Here is a 22,540-nt window from a genome sequence, read left to right as displayed (position 1 = left end):
TTCAATAATTACACCAGCCGAGTCATCCTGTACAGAGAGTCCGTCTCTTCTGACGACACTCCTATCACTCGGGTTCTAGCAAAGAAGTATGTACAGTGTTAATACTTTATATACCTGTATATGTTTTGTGGATTTTTTTGTGGACACACTTCACAACATGTTTATGATCCATTGACCGCATTTGTTAATTCATCTGTGTTGTCATGGTGATATTCGCTGATGGGTACGTGTATGCTAGAAGTGAACAATAAGCATTATTTAAGAAGGGTGTTAAGGAGTACGACGAGCATAAAGGCCTTTTTAAACACACTGAGGTCGGCGAAAACAGGCTATATTTGTTATACAACAACATGAAGGATTGTCAACGTGGTTATGTGTTTTGAGATTTCACGACAGCTGTTTTTTGGATACCGGAATACTCCTCTGGATTTACCATACATGGACGAAAAGGTCGTGTATCTGAACTAAACAAGCTGCATCTTAAGACAGACCTGTGTCATATAGATTAATAGATTTGATTAAACATGTGCATTTAGTAGCGTTGCCGACTGACAATGTATCCTCAGTGGAAGGGACTGTTGATACTGCTGACGGTGTTCGTCTACGGCTCTCTGGCCCAGGACGTCATCAAGGTCGGGTTCATCACCACCATTGACAGCCCCGAACCCAACAAAGCCGAGGGGAGGAGGATTGCTGGTGCCATGGCCCATGCCGTGAACACCGTCAACAACGACCCCGACATCCTCCCCAACCACACTCTTGAGTACGTCTTCGCCGACAACAAAGATAATGAGTTCGTCAGCATCAATGAACTGACCGAACAATGGCGGAATGGAGCGATCGCTTTCTTTGGACCGGAAGACTTTTGTGAAACCGAGGCTAAGGTGGCAGCGTCATGGAATCTTCCGGTTATATCCTATGTGAGTACCACCCTTAGAACGCAGTAGATAAAATAAGTGTATAAAATAAGCCCAAAACCCAGTCAGACATCTGGGCTGGTAGAGATTAAACCAGTCATTCTTAATACTAAACAGACAGTGCCAGTGGACACGTTATCTGAATATTTTTGTCACCCGTCCACCGGGCTGGTTAGCTGTAAAATTAGACCGTCGGGCAGAAATTTGGCCCGTCTCGGGCGGTCGGACGGGCCTTATTTCATACACTGATGTACCATCAAACTGGCCTACTGGTTCGGAAATTGTCAATCTCAATTTTTGTGCTACGTTAACATTTCTTAAAAGCGGAGTAGAACACTACTCGCTTTCATTAACATGTGTTTGTTTGCTGATTAACGCCAAACTTGTTATGATTTAATCTTAATATGATGAATAATAAGAAAGGCATGATGCTATATGGATGACGACTTCTTAACTGTATTATGATGAGACGTTTCGGTATAGATTCTACATATTATCGTAGTCAAGCAAAGGTTATCATCCATAAAGTATCACACCTTTCTCAAACATGAACATTTGGTTTGCTGGATTTTTTGTTGTTGTTTTTGTTGGTGGGGTTTTGTTTGTTTGGTTTTTTTTCGTTTTTTTCTGTTTTTTTGTTTGTTTGTTTTTTTGTGGTGTGTGTGTGTGTTTTTGTTTGTTTAATTTTTTGTTTTGTTATTTTGGTGCTTATATTGTTGTTTAACGCACTCCACTCAGCATTTTGCCAGCTATATGACGGCGATCTGTAAACTATCGAATCTAGACCAAACAATCAGTGATTGACATCATGAGCATCGATCTACCTGTGGATGACATGCATCACCCAAGTCAGTGAGCCTGACCACCCGATCCCGTTAGTCGCCTCACACCACAGCAACTGGTAGCTGAAGACCAGTTATAGCCCGGATCTTCACAGTTCGCATGTATGTGACGGGCATTAACTATAATGGGGGCCAAACCCTTACTAATCCCAAAGATATCCCTGCTAAAAGCAGTGTCGATTGTAAAATTCCGACGATGTCTGAGAGTGTTTGGTTGTTAAACGCTGCACTGAGTAGCATCCTTTGTTATCACCATTATCACATGAACAATTGTAAAACATGCCCCTAAACTATTAAAGTGAGTGAGTGAGTATGGTTTTACGCCGCTTTAAGCAATATTCCAGCAATATCACGACGGGGGACACCAGAAATGGGCTTCACACATTGTACCCATGTAGGGAATCGAACCCGGGCCTTCGGCGTGACGAGCGAACGCTTAATCACTAAGTTACCCCACCGCCCTAACCTATCAAAGTAAACTTTATCTTAAACACAAACCATCATCGTGGTATTTGCAATGTCTGTTTGACACAACCCGCCTCGTTATAGTGCGAATATACACTGCCGTGTGACGTCCGAAATTCTGTAATCTGACGATGCATAATGGGCGGCGAGGTGAGCTAGTGGTTAAAGCGTCTCGCCGGAGACCCAGGTTCGATTCCCCTCCTTGGTGAGATATGTAAAACCGATTACTAGCCTCACCAGCCATTGTATTGCTGGAATATTGCTGAAAGCGGCGTAAAACCACATTCATTCAAGCGGCGTAAAACCACATTCACTCATCACTCACTGTAATACAGAAAGCTAAATCTATCATGCAATATTTTAACCGCTACGTGGTAATATAAACTGAACGCCAAAAGAAATGTTACACCTCTGAACATTAGAATATCCAATGGGCATTTCTTTTGGCCTTCAGTTTATATTAGACATTGAGATTGCTTCGCCATCGTGAGTCAGCGCTATGGCCTCCCTAACAAACATAATGTGTGACTGATTCCAGTTACAATACCTATTGTCAATTAATTGTAACCGACGAATGAGGATTAAGTGGCCCAAATCTCCATCAGAGTGTGTGATTATACCCCGATGGCATCTGGTCGTTACTGTGCCACGTTACTGTGGCAGTCTGCAGAACAGAAATATCTTACATCACCATGCAACCCACCCCACCCCCCACCCCGCACCCACCCATCTCCCTTCTTCCTCAAACCCTACTCGACACACACAGTCATCACCCGGTGGTATCCAACCCCCACACTCCGACCGAGCCCGACCGTCACCTCCTTGCCCCACCTCCGTATATGACCCACACTCTTCTCTCGCCCTGTACCCACACCCCCACCCAGCCCCGACTGTCTCCGTACCTGACCCTAATGTAATTTCCCCGAAAACATTTATAACCTGTTTGGAACATAAAACAACATAAAGTCATTCATTTGACAAGGTAACACTTGAAAACAATTTTACATAAATGTCTCTCGCAAAACTGGTTAACTTGGTCTCCGGACCCAGCTCCACGCCTTAACATCCCACCACTCCCCTAAATCCAAAGCGTTCTTAAGGGGTAACTAGAAAAGATTCTGAATCAAATAACACAGCATGATGTCTCATGCATCCAGACGGCCGTTTGCCTTCCGTTAATATCAAAGCATTATTTTGTATCGCGCTGAACAATCAGAAGAAAAAAGAAAGATGAAAGTGAAACACTATAAATACACAGTACTTAAACCGTCGCACGGCTTAAGGGCAGATTTCCTCCTGATATAATATTATCACCTATTCAGATTTTTCACACTTCCTCAAATCAACTGAATATATAATCGCCGACATGGCTGATATTTTTTTACTGACGCGGAAGCGATTTAATGAGCTAAAAAATGGTTGATAGAAAAACTGAATGTAGGGTAAACTCTTAGTATACACGTAGTCATAAATAACTCTCTTGCAAAAGAGTAGGCAAAACCTGTAAGTCTGTGTACAGTACCTGGTGAAAGAAAGTACACCTTTGAAAGATTGATTCGACAAGACATACAAACTTTACTGAAAACAGTCCCCGAAACACTGCTCAGGCCGAAACCGAACTTTGATACCCTTTATCATTGAAGAACCATTTCCGGTAGTCACGAGGTGTTGAACGTCAGCTGGTGATCTAACAGAGTCGACACACATACCCTGAGGTAACGAGTTGTAGAGATAGTTGGACTGGCCTGTATCCAATACTGCCACAGATGCCAGTGGCAAACTCTCTGAGTGTTCATATCTTTATGGTGTTTTCTTACGGGACATTGGAGATTTTTCTCTGAAAAATATATCCATGCCCGTGGATACAAAACTCTCAGAAGTCGGTTTAATGGCATTGTAATATCTGATGAATGAATTGGCAAAATCCAGGAATCGCATCTCGACCTAGAATCTATTTTCAGAAAGTGTTTATACTTTTAAATTCACACCGCGAGTTGTGACAGAATCCTGGAAAGGCCACTGGTCTTATTGGAATATCCGGGTTTAGCGAACTATCTCGAAACATTCAAATCAACAACAAAAACAAACAAACAAACAAAACAAAACAATAATTTTTACAAATAAAAAACCAAAAAAAGCCCAACACTTTTTCATTCCAAAACCGCCGACTCGAACCTAAAACGTACCGCCTCGTTATATATAATGTTTATCTATCTAATATGTTTTAATAAGTCGCTGCCACAAGTCAAAAGAACGCGAGAAATTGTAATAAGAATTACAATAAATTAGAAGGAAGAACATTATTTGGATAAATTTGTCTCTATTAATTTATATTGTTTAGTTGTATTTCCCCGACCGACAGACCCATGTTCAGAATTTGGTGGCTAGGTGAAACACATAAAAAAATGATGCCCTGTGTTTCCGTCTTTCCGTTGACACAGATTGATGAGGGTCGCCTGCGGGTCACAAGGACGAGGGAAGATATGGGCCGTTATCAGATTGAGTCAAATATTAGAAAAACAATGTACCGTTACCCTTTTGTTTATGGTTTTCAAAATAAAATACTGTTGAACTGAATCAAGTCTTATTCTTTTTCATACCAGTTCATTTGAAACCTTTTTCTTGAATATTAATTATTTGTAATACACTTCTTAATTAGTTATACATGGTACCAGCAAGGCATATTTTTTACCTTGTCCTGATAAATTTAGGGAGAATGAGACGTGAGTTTGATAACATTAAAAGAAAGCGTTCAAAGAAATTTAAGTTTGTTTGTATCTAGCATGAGAATGTTTCATCAGATAAAATTCCAATTTAGCGGTATCTTCAAAATTGACGGAAAACGATTTCGAGGTTTTCAGGGAGCAAATTTAAGAACATTTCATTTTCTTAGAATGCTATACATGGATCAGGAACGCCATACAGCTGTAATATTGCTGAGTGCGGCGTTAAACAACAAACAAACAAACAAACATTATTTTGAAAGGAACTAAAGCTAGAGCGAACACCTCATCGATAAATTAGTATGATATTGTATACATATTATGTTTTGTTTGACAAATATGCAATTTATTTTCCGTATAGAAACGTCCAGCGTATGTCATATCAAAACTTATAACTGTTTGTCAGTAGAACAGTTTGTAATAAATATCATAACAATAGTAATATGTCAAATGTCCTTTCAACATAAAATTATCAAAATTAGAAGTCGTAAATGATAAACTATAGAGTTACGACAGGTCGTAACGTTACAAACACTTTGTTGATCGAAACCCTGGCACGTTACTTTTTCCCCATACTGATTCAATGAATACATATTGCGTCTTACAACGTAATTCAGACACCGTGTAAACACCCGCAGAATAATCCAGTGTCATGTCGTGAGCAGGGACCTAGTGAGGCAGTTTGGAAAAATATTACATCAAATATTACAATGGTGTGAGAACTCGTGACGTTTAAAGCCACCGTGATAGAGAAGATATGAACGTAAGTAGCCTGCAGATACCGAAGCTCATGAAGTGAAGCCTCGGGCAACGTGCTGTATTCTCACGAGATGTATGACTGATCGTCAATTACATTGTCCCCCCTCGTTATCCATGCTTTACTTACAGCTGTTGCGTTATCTATATCACCATCTTCATCCTGCGTAGGGAATGCGCTTTGATACATAATAAAAAAGTTTCCCTTTGATCATAGTGACGATCTTTCGAGAGCGAAGTGATTGTGCAAATATAGTGTTGGTGTATGCGGTCTCTAAGTGGATTTGATTGAATGCTTCCTACATCTTTGGTATGCGGTTTGTAGAGGGATATCATTCGTGGTTTGTGGTTGACGTAGAATACACCCTCGTATTGAATAAACATGTGTTGTAAACGTGATTGAGTTTAAGAAAATGTTATAAGTATAAAAACTTTATTATCCATATATTTTAAGATACCAGAGATAATATAAATCTTCACGAAGCGAATCATGGTTTTCGGAAATTGTTGACCACATCCTACTGTACCGAACATTGTTGACTCGTATTTGTTGTTGGTGCTTGTTGAACCTGTGGTACTCATTACAATTCCAGTTAAATGACGAAGATCTGTAATTGAGTCCGGCCAAACACATTCAGTGATTGACATAATTAGCATCAATCTACGCAATACGATGATACGATGACATACATCAACAGTCACCGAAACATGAAAATATATTTTAAATCATCTACGATACGATAGTAACACGAAAATATATTTTAAATCATCTACGATACGATAGTAACACGAGAATATATTTTAAATTATCTACGATACGATAGTAACACGAGAATATATTTTAAATCATCTACGATACGATAGTAACACGAAATTATATTTTAAATCATCTACGATACGATAGTAACACGAAAATATATTTTAAATTATCTCGGCGCCTCATAAGGCAGCTACGGATGTATACTCCCCAGGTGGCTGAGAAAAGCATGATCCTTCGACGATGATGATGATAGTCACCATCATCGTCGCCGTCATCGTCTTTGACATCTTAATGATCATTTTCATTGTTGTTATCGTTATTAGTTTTATAATCATTGTTTCATCCAGAAATGCGACGACGCAGTTGTGTCGGACAAGAAGGAGTTCCCCACGTTTGCGAGGACGCAGCCCCCTAGCTCGCATTCTGCTACTCAGGTGATGGCGCTCATGCGTTACTACGGCTGGAGCAAGTTCTCCATCGTTGTGGAGAAGATTGACCTCATGGTGCGGGCTGCCGAGAACCTCAAGTACCTTGCTGAGTTCAACAACATGACCGTCAACGACCTCGTCAACTTCACCGGCCCCTACAGCAGCAACAACAACATGCAGGAAATCAACGCAATAGTCATGAGGACGTATCTGAGGACACGGGGTAGGTATTCCTCCTATATGGAGCAGTTGTATTAGTAGTAGTAGTAGTAGTAGTAGTAGTAGAGGAGTAGGTGTAGGGGTAGAAGTAGTAGTAGCAGTAGTAGTAGAGACGTTGTGGCAGTAAATGTAGTTGTTTCAGTAGTTGTTGGGGTCGTTGAAGTAGTGACAACAGCAGCGACACTAGTCGTCGTCGTAGTAGTAGTAGTTGTAGTAGTAGTTGTAGTTTTCCTGATTCGTTCATTCGTAAACATCTGTGTTGTAGTAGGCACACTAGTTTATACAACATGCATTCGCTGAAATTGAACGGCAAACGGTTTATCATTACGTTTTTACTTGGTGAAGTCTCCTCTTTATGATGTGATATACGGATATTCGTCGAAATACACAACTTGTAATGGACGATAATCAAAATAAATACAACATTATTTGAGAAGAGTTATCGTCTAAGTGATTCCTAAAAACATTGGGTCGAGAGATTTTAATGAAAAATTGAACCGTTACGTAATTTTTAAAAATTTGTGTGTGTGTGTGTGTGTGTGTGATCGATTTCCTTTTTTCCCATCCTTTGGGCCTTACTTTGAAGTTGCTTTCATTCATAATTATAGTTCAACCCGGCGGAAAAGATTTCTTCTTCACTTTTTGTCTTGAATATCTTATAAAGACTCGTAGGGTAAAACTTAATACGACATATTTTATTAGTAGATTTGTAGACTCTGCTGTGTGGCGCTGTTGGATAGTATCAGTTATACCACCGGGTGTCAGCTTAATGTCGGAGGAAGCCATGAACTGATGCAGATTTAGTTAACCGGGTACCAAAAATACTGACGGACTATGGTTCATGATAAGGAAGAATTTGGAATTCGAACTGATGGTCATAGAATCCCGGCATGTCAAAGGGATGTCACTCTGTACAACCATCTCCAGTGTCCAAGGCGACTGGACTTTTAATTCAAATACTGAAAAATATTAAATAATCTTGATACTGTTGGTTTTATGTATATATATATATATATCATTTGTCTAATTCCGTCCTGACGTCATCTCAGTGTACGTGCTGTACTCCCGCATCCCCGCCTTCATCGACTTCGTCCGCTTCCTCAACCGCCTCGGACTCACGGACACCGGCGAATACGTTGTCATCGGCATCAGGGACGACGAAACTTACAACACCGACACCAACATCGACTTCATATTTAAAGGTTTGTCAAATTCATGAGCTCTTCGAATTCAGTTATCGTTCCTTGTATGCCCCTCCTTCTGACCAATCAGATTCCACTTCCCAGATCACGTGTCATTGCTTCAAACAAAATGGCTGCACCCAGTCAAGATCTGATGGGCAATCACGATCAGTACTGGACTGAAGCGAATTTCACCTCGCAATGTGTAACAATCACTACAGCGATTGATTAAACTATGAAAAGATGATCTTCGACGTTCAGATGAGGGTACCAGTGGTTTGCAATTCTTGCAAAATATGAAAAACAGTGACCATATTTTATGAACTTGATGTCAGTTTCTTTACACGATTTCGATTGGACAAAGCAGAGAATCGTCAGGCCGGGTAACTCAGAAATTCCACCCCAGCTCGGCAAGGATGGTAACTAGACTTCTGAAGTCTGCTAACTCCCATTCCTCGCCAAGATGTGCAGCTGCTGGAGAGCGTTCTCCAGTAATTACACGTTATTGAGTGAGTGAGTGGGTGAGTATGGCTTTATGCGACTCCGGGGGTGAATGATTGAAGGATGAGGGTATGGGAGGTGGTGGTGAAGGTGCCACAGACAGATCTGGTGTGGGTGAGACAAGCAGTGGGCCGGATCATTGATGGTGTAGTATTGGAGTGAGTGAGTATGGTTTTACGCCGCTTTAAGCAATACTCCAGCAATATCACGGCGGGGAACACCAGAAATGGGCTTCACACATTGTACCCATGTGAGGAATCCAACCCGGGTCTTCTAAATGACTCGCAACGCTTTAACCACTAGGCTACCCCACTGCCCCTACACGTAACTGTAATTAAAACCACCAGCATATAATAACGTCTAGACGTTTAGCCAACTTTGCGATGGAATCTTACAGAAACAGAGTACGAGTCTGAGAGAAGTGTTGATTCTGTTATGGCGTTCAAGCCGGTCCTCCAGCTTCAGTCTCGTTCCCCCACCAACCCCGACTACAAACAGTGGCGGGACAAGGTCCGGAGCCTCCTGTACCAACCTCCCATCAGCCTCCCCCCGCCGCCGCCACTACACGTGCTGCTTGACATCAAGGTCAAGGTGAGTTAGTAGGAATCCAGAAAGGAGGAAGTTGGGGATGTCATTTTTCAATATAAGAAAATCAGTGTTTCGGAGTATATTCTGACTCACCACCTTCATCGCCCGATGAGGGGCGGTGGGGTAGCCTTGTGGTCTAAGCGTTCGCTCAACCCAGGTTAGATTCCCCACATGGGTACAATATGTGAAGCCCATTTCTGGTGTTCCTCGCCATGATATTGCTGGAATATTTCTTAAAAGCAGCGTAAAAACATACTCACTCTCTCATCGCCCGATGAAGGAACACAATGTTTCAAGGGATGACGGAGTAAGAATGTACTCTGAAACGTTGTGTTCCTTAGAATAAAGAATTTGACATCCATCATTATAAAGTTAATTTTCCCTTTATATGATTGACTTCCAAATGTCATTCAAAGACATTAATAGGAGTCCAGCTAATGGATGCACCCGGTACTCAGACGGTCAGAACCTTTGCCAAGCATTGATTGCTCTTCTCGATACAATTGAACTTCAATATGTGTTTAATTATCGGTTGCGTCTAAGTCATTGTTCAATTCTGGACACGGAATCTGATAATTGGAATCAGATGTGTCAAATGACCCCTGAGGTCGAATCTATTTTGTAGTCGGGAATTCGATGGCAAATACAAGAACTAAATTGTCTTTGTTCTATCTTAGTGCTCGCTAATTGCTAATCTTCGTTCCGTGCTTCCAGGTCACCATTTTCGCTGCCTACCTGTATGACGCTGTCCTGGTGTACGCACGTGCTATACACGAACTGCTCAACGAAGGGGGTGATCCGAAAAATGGGACTGCTGTGTTTGAAAAGATCCGGAACAGGACTTACGAAAGTGCGTCAAATACGTTCGTACTATGTGCTGTGTATTATAAGTGGCATATAACCCATAAATATCAAGTATGATACAAGGATCAAGTAATTGACTCGGCACTGTCTTAAACACCAAGACTTTGGACCCGTGGAGATCTGGGTTAGAATTTGTCTATAGTAACTCATACTTATCATAATATTCGACAAATGGGATCGGCGGTCATTGTATCCCAGTTGCGTAGATCGATGCTCATGATGTTGATCACTGGATTGTCTTGTCCAGACTCGATTCTTTACAGACACCGCCATATAGATTGACTATTGCAGAGTGCGGCTTTAAACAACAGGTGATTGATTTGTGCATGTCATCGTGTACCTATTTTTGAGATCGATGGTCATGATATCAGTCACAGGACTGGCTGGTCCAGACTTGCTTGTTTACATACTGCCGTCGGTACGATTCGGTAGCCTAGTGGTTAAAGCGTTCGCTTGTCACGCCGAAGACCCAGGTTCCATTCCCCACATGGGTACAATGTGTGAAGACCATTTCTGGTGTCCCCCGAGGTGATTTTGCTGAAATATCGCTAAAAACTACACTCACTCATTACATACCGCCGTCATATAACACGAATAGTACTGAATGCGACGTTAAGCAGATAAAGAAACTACATATATGTCACAGGTATAGAGGGTCATCAGATTTACATTGACGAGAAGGGGGATGCCGAGGCCAACTACACCGTCCTGGCGTTACGGAGGGACAACAACACCTTCGGCTACGACCTGAAACCCGTGGGCTGGTTCTTCAGAGACTCGTCCAATAAATACATCGTAGGTTCTGTCTGTTTGTTTACGTGCATACGAAAGTGTATATTTGTGGTAAAAGTAAACCGAAAGGCAATGTATGAAATAAGGCGTCCTACCGCCCGATACGGGCTTGATTTCTGACGGACGGTCTAAATTTACAGCTTGCCAGCCGGATGGTGTGGTAATTTTTTAAAATGTTCCATACATCTGAGTAAATTCACCCGTGAAGGTCCGGGTCAGAATAAACCTTCAGTAATCCATGCTTGTCGTAAGAGGCGACTAACGGGATTGGGTGGTCAGGCTCGCTGGCTTGGTTGACACATGTCATCGGTTCCCAATTGCGCAGATCGATGCTCATGCTGTTGATCACTGGATTGTCTGGTCCAGACTCGATTATTTACAGATCGCCGCCATATAGCTGGAATATTGCTGAGTGCGGCGTAAAACTAACTCACTCACCGTATCTTGCTGTCTGGTCTGGTTAAATCCATTTTGGGCTAGTAACATTTTGAAGTTACCAGTGCTGAGGTCTGGCTGCGTTTTTGGCTTATTTCATACACTGCTGAAGGCAACGGATAGTGTGACATACAAGAAGCAGAGTTAAACTGTTACTGCCGCGAATGAAATATCATTACATGGAAAGGCAAACGTTTCAAGGTAACGATCAACAGTCCGTAAGAACAGCGCAAGTGGCATATGCAAATAAGCCAAAACACAGAACTAGGTTCACAAGCAAGTTCACACGATCAGTAGCGAGTGTGCCATCAGGTACCTTCTCATTGAGGCCACCAAACGTCACTCACTCACTCACTCACTCCCACTCACTCACTCACTCACTCACTCACTCACTCACTCACTCACCCACCCACACTTACTCACTCAATTGTCCATACAGGAGTTTGTTGAGGACCTCCCCGTCTACAACACCGGATCAGTCCCCCTTGATGAGCCACTGTGCGGGTACGGTGGAGAAAGGTGCAAACCTATAGATAGTGAGTTGATTCAATGTTTATAACGTATATAATACTTTATGTGTTCTCATGTTGTTGATCACTGGATTGTCTTATTCAGATCTGGGTTCGATTCCGCATGGGTATAATGTGTGAAGCCCATTTCTGATGTCAAATACCTTGATATTGCTGAAATATTGCTAAAAGCGGCGTAAAACTATACCCACTCACTTACTCATCCTCTGTTGACAAAATGGCGTCAACGGCCATGCATTATCTGAGAGATGCAATCAAAGCGTTTTGTCTGTTGTCTGTACAATTCAATACATATATTTGTGTCGTTGCAGATTATGTCGGATTTATTGTCGGCGGATGTTTGGGAAGTCTGACACTGATTGCCGCCATCATCCTGCTCGTCGTATACAGGTAGGTTCACGCTTACAGAATAACAAGGATGCTCAAGCAAAGATTTAATGTTCTCAGATTATTTTTAAACTTGCCATGCAGCAAGCCGTCTTCCTTAGACGGTAGAAACCCTGAAGCAAAATCGAGGAAAAAACGACTCTCATGTTAAGTTCCGGACAATGTATTCGTTCAGAAGCATGTGTTTAAGAGAACTCATTCATGAAAAAGACTAAACATTATTCATCGCCTTGAAAATATGACGATCAAGAGAACAATAACATTTCGAATTTGTCCATGTTTTCGTGAAAACCAAGATCACATATTATAATTCATAGCTGATAATTCAGCCCAATGAGAATTGTTGGATTTGCTTGTATGTTTATCAAAAATGTCGGATAGTTATTCAGTCCGGGACCTATTCAAATGTAAATGGTAAACCAAAAGTTAAACTCAATAAAACGAAAAAACGTCCGTTTTAAAGAGGAACTATTGCGTTATACAAGCAGTCAACAGCTGTCCCAGCCTATCGCTGTACTGACTGCGGCATAAAACATCATTCACTCTATTTGTAAGGAACTGGCGTTATGAGCAGGAGTTGGCGAGTCTCATCTGGAAGATAGACCTGAAGGACATTCAGCAGCAACCGGGGGCGGCTCTCTCCGTCCTCTCCTTCGTCAGCAACACCGTGGTAAGTGCCAACCTTGTACTATATGTTATAGGGTACAGTTGCGTCCCTTGATCGTGCTAGGATCCTATGGTCGTGTGTTCGATTCGAACTTTCGCCCTGATTTTGATCAAACATTTGTCTCAGCAGTAACTAATTTCGTGGGTTTCATCAGTGTAGAACGTTTCTAAAATCGTCATTACTGTGGGCTTCCACACGTGTTATAACTGAAGTACTGACTGTTCAAAGCAAAGTACAGTATTGTTTGACCTCATTCACTGTATGTAATTCTGAAATAAATCCCAATGTCTGCCGAGGATAGTGTGTATGGCCTACAACAACGACACGAATAACGATATTTACCTTTACTGTGTAATTTTTAATCTATGACATAAATCGTAGAGAGAGCAAGAACTTTTTTTACGATGAGTGAGTGAGTGAGTTTAGTTTTACGCCGCACTCAGCAGTATTCCAGCTATACGGCGGCGGTCTGTAAATAATCGAGTCTGGACCAGACAATTCAGTGATCAACAGCATGAGCATCGATCTACGCAATTGGGAATCGATGACATGTGTCAACCAAGTCAGCGAGCCTGACCACCCGAACCCGTCAGTCGCCTCTTACGACAAGCATGGCTTACTGATGATCAATATGTTTTTACAATATGTGGAGATATTGTAATTACAGCTGAAGAACAAACGTAAACACGGATCTTGATATATCTAACATGACCCTTACCTAAACAGTTAAATTATTAACATATACATCTCATCTGGAAGCTAGAGGATTATATGTATACGTGAGAAGTGTAAGGGCTGATTGGTCCTTTGTATACAGTTCATAAGTTACACGTGCGTGCGTGTGCGCGTGAGGTAGGAGTGAGTGAGTGATAGTACGTGACCCTAAATATGACGTTTGCCAATATTTGTACTGACGTTATGTATATCTGTTGAGATAATTGGATCAGAGCAAAATTCTCATTTTAGCAGCCCTAATGTCTGAACCACTAAACATGAAAGTGCTCATTGTATCACGTTTTCCTCTCATTCATATGAAAATAAGGGATAACTTAATGTTGTAGTATAACAGTGCCAAAATTTACCTTTTTGGCACTGTTATATAAGGTATAACATGGCATTCTAAATATATATATTTCTTAAAGTGATGCTTTGTGATACTTATACTTTAAGGGTTGATATTTATAACAAATATCCTAAACCACAAAGCCTTTGGCACCGTTTACGGGGAAATGAAACACCAATAAAATCATCGCGCCTTGGTTGTTTTAACGTGTAATCTATGTTGGATTTTTGCTTGTTGTTTAACGCCGGATTCAGCATTATAGCAGTTTTATGACGGCGGTCTGTAAGCAATCGAGGCTGGATCAGACAGTCCGGACGACTCCAGTGATTGATAGTAAGAACACAGGTCTACATTAACTAACGGTATTTAAGGTCTACACTAAACATGACCAGTCAATCCTGTGATTGGCTGCTATTGTGACTAATTTTGGATACGAAGGTATTTATCAACCATGCATGTGTGCGTGATCTACATGCCTATTGGAAAAGTCAGTGAAAAACACACCTATGATCTTAAGACTACTCCAGACCCGTGAAGATCCGGGTTAGAATTGATCTTCAGTAGCCCATGCTTGTCGTAAGAGGCGACTAACGGGATCGGGTGGTCAGGCTCGCTGGCTTAGATGACACATGTCAGCGGTTCCCAATTGCGTAGATCGATGCTCATGCTGTTGATCATTGGATTGTCTTGTCGAGACTCGGTTATTTACAGACCGCCGCCATATAGTTGGAATATTGCTGAGTGCGGCGGAAAACTAAACTCACTTTGCCACTATGACTACTCCAGGGTCTACAGAAGAGTCAGAAAAGTCTAAGCTTCGTGCAGGATCGCAGTGAGCAGAAGTTTACCAAGGCTGGCGTCTACAGAGGCACGTTGGTCGCCATGAAGCTGGTGAAGAAGCGACAGCCAGACCTCACAAGGGACGTCAAATTGGAGCTCAAGCAGGTCAGTACAGGTTATCATGGTGGCTCAAACAGGTCATTGATGGTCATCATGGTGGCTCAAACAGGTCATTGATGGTCATCGTGGTTAAAAAAATAAGTCAGTGTTGGTTATCGTAGTGGAAAAAACGGGAAGGGTGTGAGCGGAGAGTACACCTCTAATTTACTTGGTTGCGACAACAAATTCAATGATATGGGTGTTCCTTGATATTGAACCAACACGCCAGCGAGGGTGGTCTTGCCATCAATGGCGACATATATCGTTCTGCAGAATTGTCTCCCTTAGGTACACCAGAAACCTGTGATTGATGGTCCGAATCCCGATCTGTCCTGATGATGTTTCATGGTTTTGTCGTGTTTTTCACCAAAATGGTAAACGTTTATGATCTACACAATTATCCGCCCACAAGCTGACAATAACTCAAGTACAAATATAAGTAGTCAACCTGTAATAAAACTATTATATTCAACTCACTTTATCATGTCCTAGATGAGAGACCTGCGTCACGACAACATCGTGCAGTTCATTGGCGCATGCGTGGAACCCAGTGAGGTCTACGTCATCACGGAGTATTGTCCTAAAGGAAGTCTGGAGGTAACTGTTTCTCTACAAAATCAGCTTGAGCCAAGATGGAGATTTATAAGTTTAATTGTTAAATATACCATATTATGCATAGGTCAAATTTGATGTATAAACTCCTCAGTAACTTATTAATAGCATCAATGTTGGTGAATGCTAAGTTTTGAATACATAAGTGCAAAAATGCACAGTTTAAGTTTGTGACGATCCGCGGTTGTCTTATTCGGGATAAGAATAAATATATCCCATTATTCACATGACGTCATCACCGCTATGACACTATGTCATATGATGTCATCAAGACATGTTTAATCCACGTTTAATCCCGCTTTTATTACTTTGCGTGTATAATCCCAAGGGCCAGTAATCGTTTCAGTGTAGGGATAATGATATTTATTCTAAATTATTTTCACATTACCTGTGACCCGTGATTTCCGGGTTAGATTTGATCTTCAGTAACCCATGCTTGTCGTAAGAGGCGACTCACGGGATCGGGTGGTCAGGCTCGCTGACAGGGTTGGCACATGTCATCGGTTCCCAAATGCGCAGATCGATACTCATGCTGTTGATCCTAGGATTGTCTGGTCCAGACTCGATTATTTCAGACCGCCGCCATATAGCTGGAATACTGCTGAGTGCGGCCTCAAACTAAACTCACTCACTCACTCATGTTACCCGTGAGGCCGTGCCATAGAGAAATATCCACCATGCATAGTTAACATGGCAACGATTCGGAATCTGCCACTGAATCCAAAAGATTCCTGAGTATGACATCCATGATTTCTATTACTTGAATGTAACAACACACGTTCATTAATCCGAGTCGTTTGAAACGCCATTATAGTGTGTGAAGAGTTGCCTCCCTTAGACGTTTCCGACGTCAGTGACAGATTCACCCATGATTATGTTTGAGGTCTATTAGCACAGTATTTGTGAGTCAGTGAGTTTAGTTTTACGTCGCTTTTAGCAATATTTCAGCAAAATCACGGCGGGGGACACAAGGAATGGTCTTCACACATTGCACACATGTGGGGAATCGAATCCAGGTCTTCAGCGTGACGAGCGAACGCTTTAACCACTAGCCTATCCCACCGCCCTTGTGACTGAGGGTTTCACCAACATAGTAACGCCTAAGACCTAATCACTTTGTGCTTATACCGTCATTATGTTGACAGTTCGTGATATGACTGGAATCTCTCTAAATCACTGTAAAATGAAAACTGTTGAAGATGCTGAACCATTTTAATTCTTCTTTAGGACATTCTGGAGAACGACGACGTCAAACTCGACACCATGTTCATTGCCTCCATCGTCGCCGACATACTCAAGGTGATTGAACGTGTAGGATTATTTCGACAGCAGATAATCTCTTGCTCCCTATTAATTGATCAACCTAATTTTCACCATAACATAGAGTAATGCATTAGCTAATGGTTTTCCAAAAAACCTTGGATGAAGCAGGCGTGGTGCTTTAACAGGTCGTCTTACAGGCTGTGTTATAGACTTGGGAAAATAGTTCGGGTTTTCAGTAATGGTGTAATAACTGTCTGGGGATCATATGATTGGAACTTATGTGAGATGTCATTTTATATTTTAACAAGCCGTATTGCTTTGACTTTGGAAAATAGTGTAGTTCGGGTTTTCAATAATGGTGTTTTTTGTTTTAAAAATCAATAACTGTCTGGGGATCATATGATTGGAACTTATGTGAGATGTCATATTATATTTTAACAAGCCGTATTGCTTTGACTTTGGAAAATAGTGTAGTTCGGGTTTTCAATAATGGTGTTTTTTTAAAAAAAAAAATCAATAACTGTCTGGGGATCATATGATTGGAACTTATGTGAGATATCAATTATATTTTAACAAGCCGTATTGTTTTGCTGCATCAGGTTTGAACGTAAAAACTCAGTTGATACCATTTCTGTGTATGATACACACTAACGTTTCGTGCTTGTCACAGTTTACGAGCTAGTGATGTATATGTAACTCCACTGATCCCAAACACCTCACTGTTTTTATGTTTGTCTACGTATGTTTTTCAAACACTGCTATTTTATCTGTTATTACACATCAAGAACTCGATGTACCCTGTTGTTTTACTTGTCATAGTTTAGCAATATCTTATGTTAGTTTATTGGTAAGCAGCGCGGATGACAAAAAGCACAATGTACCTTATTAACGTGTTAGTGACAGCAGTGTTTCCCAAATAGTGCTAGTCTGTTGTACGCTGATAGTAAACACCTCAATGTACCCAGTTTTCGTGTTGTCAGGGCATGGTAGTGTTTCTCAAATAGTGCTAGTCTGTTGTACGCTGATAGTAAACACCTCAATGTACCCAGTTTTCGTGTTGTCAGGGCATGGTAGTGTTTCTCAAATAGTGCTAGTCTGTTGTACACCGATAGTAAACACCTCAATGTACCCAGTTTTCGTATTGTCAGGGCATGGTAGTGTTTCTCAAATAGTGCTAGTCTGTTGTACGCTGATAGTAAACACCTCAATGTACCCAGTTTTCGTATTGTCAGGGCATGGTAGTGTTTCTCAAATAGTGCTAGTCTGTTGTACACCGATAGTAAACACCTCAATGTACCCAGTTTTCGTGTTGTCAGGGCATGGTAGTGTTTCCCAAATAGTGCTAGTCTGTTGTACGCTGATAGTAAACACCTCAATGTACCCAGTTTTCGTATTGTCAGGGCATGGTAGTGTTTCTCAAATAGTGCTAGTCTGTTGTACGCTGATAGTAAACACCTCAATGTACCCAGTTTTCGTGTTGTCAGGGCATGGTATACGTACACCAGAGTGACGTGGGGAGCCATGGTGACCTCAAGTCCTCCAACTGCCTTGTGGACAGTCGGTGGGTGGTCAAGATCAGCGACTTTGGCCTGAACAAGTTCAAGAGTGGACAGGAGATACCGTATCATGGCGAGCATGCTCTATATAAACGTAAGTTGTGCTATCAGAGGAAGCGTACATATAATCATGCATTTCACGCTCTTCTGTTGGAATATTGAATGAGAAAAAAAGAACTATCACATAAACAAATATATGCAATATTCCAGAGATACCGTATTGAATAGCACTTTGGTCAGATTAGTGGTTAATATCATGAGCAACACGGCCTGTATTGAGCAGCACCTTGGTCAGACAACTGGTTAATAGCATGAGCATCAGTAGCACCTTGGTCAGACCAGTGTTTAATATCATGAGCATCGAGGCCCGTATTGAACATCACCTTGGTCAGACCAGTGGTTAATAGCATGAGCAACCATGAAGGTGCCAATATCATTTCATAATTTCGATTGAGAGCATTACATTTTATAAAAAAAAATCGACATACGGTTCGAACATATAACATAAACCGATTTTGTTTAAGTGAAAGGAATGTCTTTGGGAGTTTCTGTGAGTCCAGTACAGAGCCACGGTGTCAAATACTGCTCGTAATCCCCCCAAAACAGTAGATCGCGGGGTAACAATGCGTCACTTTATTGACAGGTAATCTGTGGATGGCTCCTGAACTCCTTCGTCTGTCTAAACCCCTCCGAGGGGGGACACAAAAAGGGGACGTCTATTCCTTTGGTATAGTCCTGTACGAGATCCTGCTCCGGTCCGGCCCATGGGGGAGTGTCATCTCACGCCAAAAGGTACGTGTTTGTTATAAGTCATACTAAATACAGTTGTAAGTGAGTGTCCTGTTACGCTGATTTAAGCACTATTTCAGCAATATCTCGGCAAGGAACACTGGTAACATTCTACACACTTCTGCGTGACAAGGGATGGATTCAACCGCTGGACAATTCCACCGCAACAAGGCAGCTTTTAACAGTCACAGAAATGTACCGTTTTGTTGAATCTCACAGGATGGTGCCAGACCAATTATTACTGAGGTAAACCTGTGATACGAACCCATGATCGGCGGATCCTGGAACGGCTAAGGGGCGGAACTCGGCAGAGTTCTTGCCCTCTTATACCACTTGGGCCTAATCTAAAGATGTTCTGAAACCAAAGTTTTAATGGATACTATATAACTTTATGGTGGATAAGGGACACAGTATGGCTGAGAGGTTTTCAAAAGATCTTTCTTTTAAATGTCTGTATAAGATATATAGGCCGTACATCGTACAGAACAATGGACATTGGTTTATATAACAGTATCACGGTTCTGTCATGACGTCATATCCGCATCTTCAAACATTCGCTCGCAACTTGAAGACTTTGTTAATTGGACGATATTGTCCTTAAGAAGGTAGTGGCTTGATCCCCACAGATGTGAGTGAGCCGTACGGATAAAGGCAGTGGCAGAACGGTTGGTTCTAAAGTAATCGAGATATGGCAATCGTTATAGGGAAGATAGGTAACGGTAATCACTGTGAGAATTGTGAGAATATTTACGGACATACCAGACTTAACACTCTATGCATAAAACTGAGCGTCTCATATTGTTGCAGTGTGATTGTCTTCATCGAGTCGACAATCTATAAATATGGGTTCTTATGTTTTAAAGTTACGTTTTATTAACATCTTTTAATAGGCTGTACATAATGTTGATATCTCATATACAAAATGAACGACTCTTGGTCTTTGTTTATCGTACAATAAAACGCTTCAGGGAGAGTAGAGCATTCGGGTCTGCGTCAGTCGTGGATTATTCTGTCTGCAGTATTTTATTGTACGATAAACAACTCCCCATTGTCGTTTTGTCTTAAATATACGGTCTTGAAGCAATAATGGTTATGTGTCTAACAGCTTAATGTTCTTCGGTTGAAAGCCCTGGTTCAAATCAATGTGATAAATTCTATTAAACTAGGAAAGGATATTCAAGTAAAAGTTGTCACAACTATTGATATTATATACAGTACACCCTGGTTATAATGACACCGTTTGTCCAGGAGAAAATATGGCATTATATCCAGGGTGACATTATAACCAGGTACGACCGTTGAGGCCCTATGCAATCAACGAGGTGATTGAGCTGATGTCTCCTGTAATGAGCCTTGAATGACGGGATAAACCCAGTGTCTAGGGACTGCGGGTGACTTGTTCAAGGTGACAGGAAATGTATTGTCACATGTGTTATCCTATCTGGCATTACAAGACTACTTAAAGCATTATACTGAGTTTTAGCAATTAATTCTAGTCATGTTAATTAACCAATTAAGATATGTATACTACATGCAGCCAGTGTAATTGGCATTATAACCAGGGGAAAATGACTTATTGTTCCAAAAAACCAATGGCAAATGGCATTACATCCAGTTTGGCATTATAACCAGGGTATCATATCGGCATCTTTTTAATAGTATATATGTAAAGGTAGCAATCTTTGAACAGTGGAAACAACATTTGAAGTCCATAAAGTACTAAAACTTATAAAATGGTGTTGCAAACAGAAGCTTCGTGCTATGTATACTTTTCTCAAATGGTGACAATGGTTTAAAATTATAACTAAATGATCTCATCTTCTGCAAAGCGTCCGCTCACCACGCCGAAGACCCGGGTTCGATTCCCCACATGGGTACAATTTGTGAAGCCCGTTTCTGGTGTCCCCCGCCGTGATATCACTCACTTTACTGAAGTTGTTCTGATACCTATATTAATCAATCTACGATTAGTGCGGTGTTCATATTGCCAAGTCCAATTCGATGCTTTGGAAATATGGGGTTCAAAAGAAACATCCTGATTCCTATCCCATTTTATAGCCCGTTAGATTAAATTGCTCATTTTTTCATTTGTACGAACCATTAAGATGGAGCGAAAGACCTCTTTGAAAGTCAGAAAACATATCTGTGTCAGGAATTCACGTCGAGATTAAACTTGAAATCCTTCATACTGTATTTCCAAAGCAGGCTGTGCTTCAATCTGAACGGTAAATTGCTCCTGTTTAAAAAATCATTATACAGTTAATTCTATATCAGTACGCGGATCTCGTCCTTTTTCTGCTGACCTATTGAACGAGGGTCATTTCATGAATAAATATCAAATCTGTCATTCATCCTCCCTGTGTCACAGAACAAAGACACGACTCGGGCCCCGTTTCGCTCAGATGCAATAATTACTGTCAGTCTTTGTGAATGGTGGTTTCGTATTAAAACATGACTAGATTTTCCTTTCGTTAAACTCCCCTCGTGAATACATGTACTGTGCGTGCATATGGTGCTGTGAATCAAGTAGTTTTTTAAGCGAAAATGAAGATTTTTTTCGCGTAAAGAACCGACTTTGATGTTTTTTTGACTGGAGAGATCCAGCGTTGCCTGGGTTTAGTATCTGTGGAACAGAGTGTAATCGGCTACTGTGGTGCACTGTGGTATTTATCTGGAAACCGAGTCCTCAGCATCAGACACACAGTCTCTAAAAGCCCTGTATTTAAAAAAACGTAACTTGTTTTTGCTTTGGGATATGCAGATCTATTTCAGTGGTTTACAGAATTTAAAGGAAGGTCTTTACGATGAACCTATACACTTTTTAATCGTTTCTCCTCTGTGTATTCCTGCAAGTTGTGCTGATTGTAAGAGTGATAGAGTGAATGTGGTTTTACGCCGTTTTTAGCAATATTCCAGCAATATCACGGCGGGGTACACCAGAAATGGGTTTTACACATTGTACCCATGTGGAGAATCGAACCCGGGTCTTCAGCGTGACGAGCGGACGCTTTAACCACTAGGCTACCCTTACCACCCCGCTGGTTGTAAGAGGTGACTTAACGGATCGTGTGGTCAGTCTCGGTGTGACTTGGTTGATACAACGTCGTCGTAATCTGACGGCATGGGTCGTTGCTTATGTCACAGCTTTGTCTCGCTTTTAACAGATTCCATTATGTACAGTGAGTGAGTTTAGTTTTACGCCGCACTCGGCAACATTACAGCTATATGGTGGCGGTCTGTAAATAATCGAATCTGGACCAGAC

General features: G+C 41.4%; 1 protein-coding gene across 1 annotated transcript in view; it reads left to right on the top strand.

Moving 5' to 3' along the window:
- The first annotated feature begins 490 nt into the window (after positions 1-490).
- LOC124261468 (guanylate cyclase 32E-like) overlaps positions 491-22,540 on the top strand; it is a 33,741-nt gene continuing 11,691 nt past the window's right edge. Inside the window, 15 exon segments of the mRNA XM_046695785.1 lie at positions 491-920; positions 6,811-7,114; positions 8,160-8,312; positions 9,190-9,383; positions 10,095-10,230; positions 10,891-11,039; positions 11,911-12,007; positions 12,313-12,391; positions 12,944-13,058; positions 14,905-15,063; positions 15,550-15,654; positions 16,897-16,968; positions 18,417-18,582; positions 19,132-19,257; positions 19,260-19,280. Coding sequence (XP_046551741.1) covers positions 555-920; positions 6,811-7,114; positions 8,160-8,312; positions 9,190-9,383; positions 10,095-10,230; positions 10,891-11,039; positions 11,911-12,007; positions 12,313-12,391; positions 12,944-13,058; positions 14,905-15,063; positions 15,550-15,654; positions 16,897-16,968; positions 18,417-18,582; positions 19,132-19,257; positions 19,260-19,280 — 2,242 coding nt within the window. The 5' untranslated portion in view covers positions 491-554.

The sequence above is a fragment of the Haliotis rubra genome, unplaced genomic scaffold (genome assembly GCF_003918875.1).
Source record: "Haliotis rubra isolate DU_JTF1 unplaced genomic scaffold, ASM391887v1 Scf8, whole genome shotgun sequence".
Lineage (NCBI taxonomy): Eukaryota > Metazoa > Mollusca > Gastropoda > Lepetellida > Haliotidae > Haliotis > Haliotis rubra.
The sequence above is the reverse complement of the archived record's forward strand: the minus strand, read 5'-3'. Positions and strand labels throughout refer to the sequence as shown.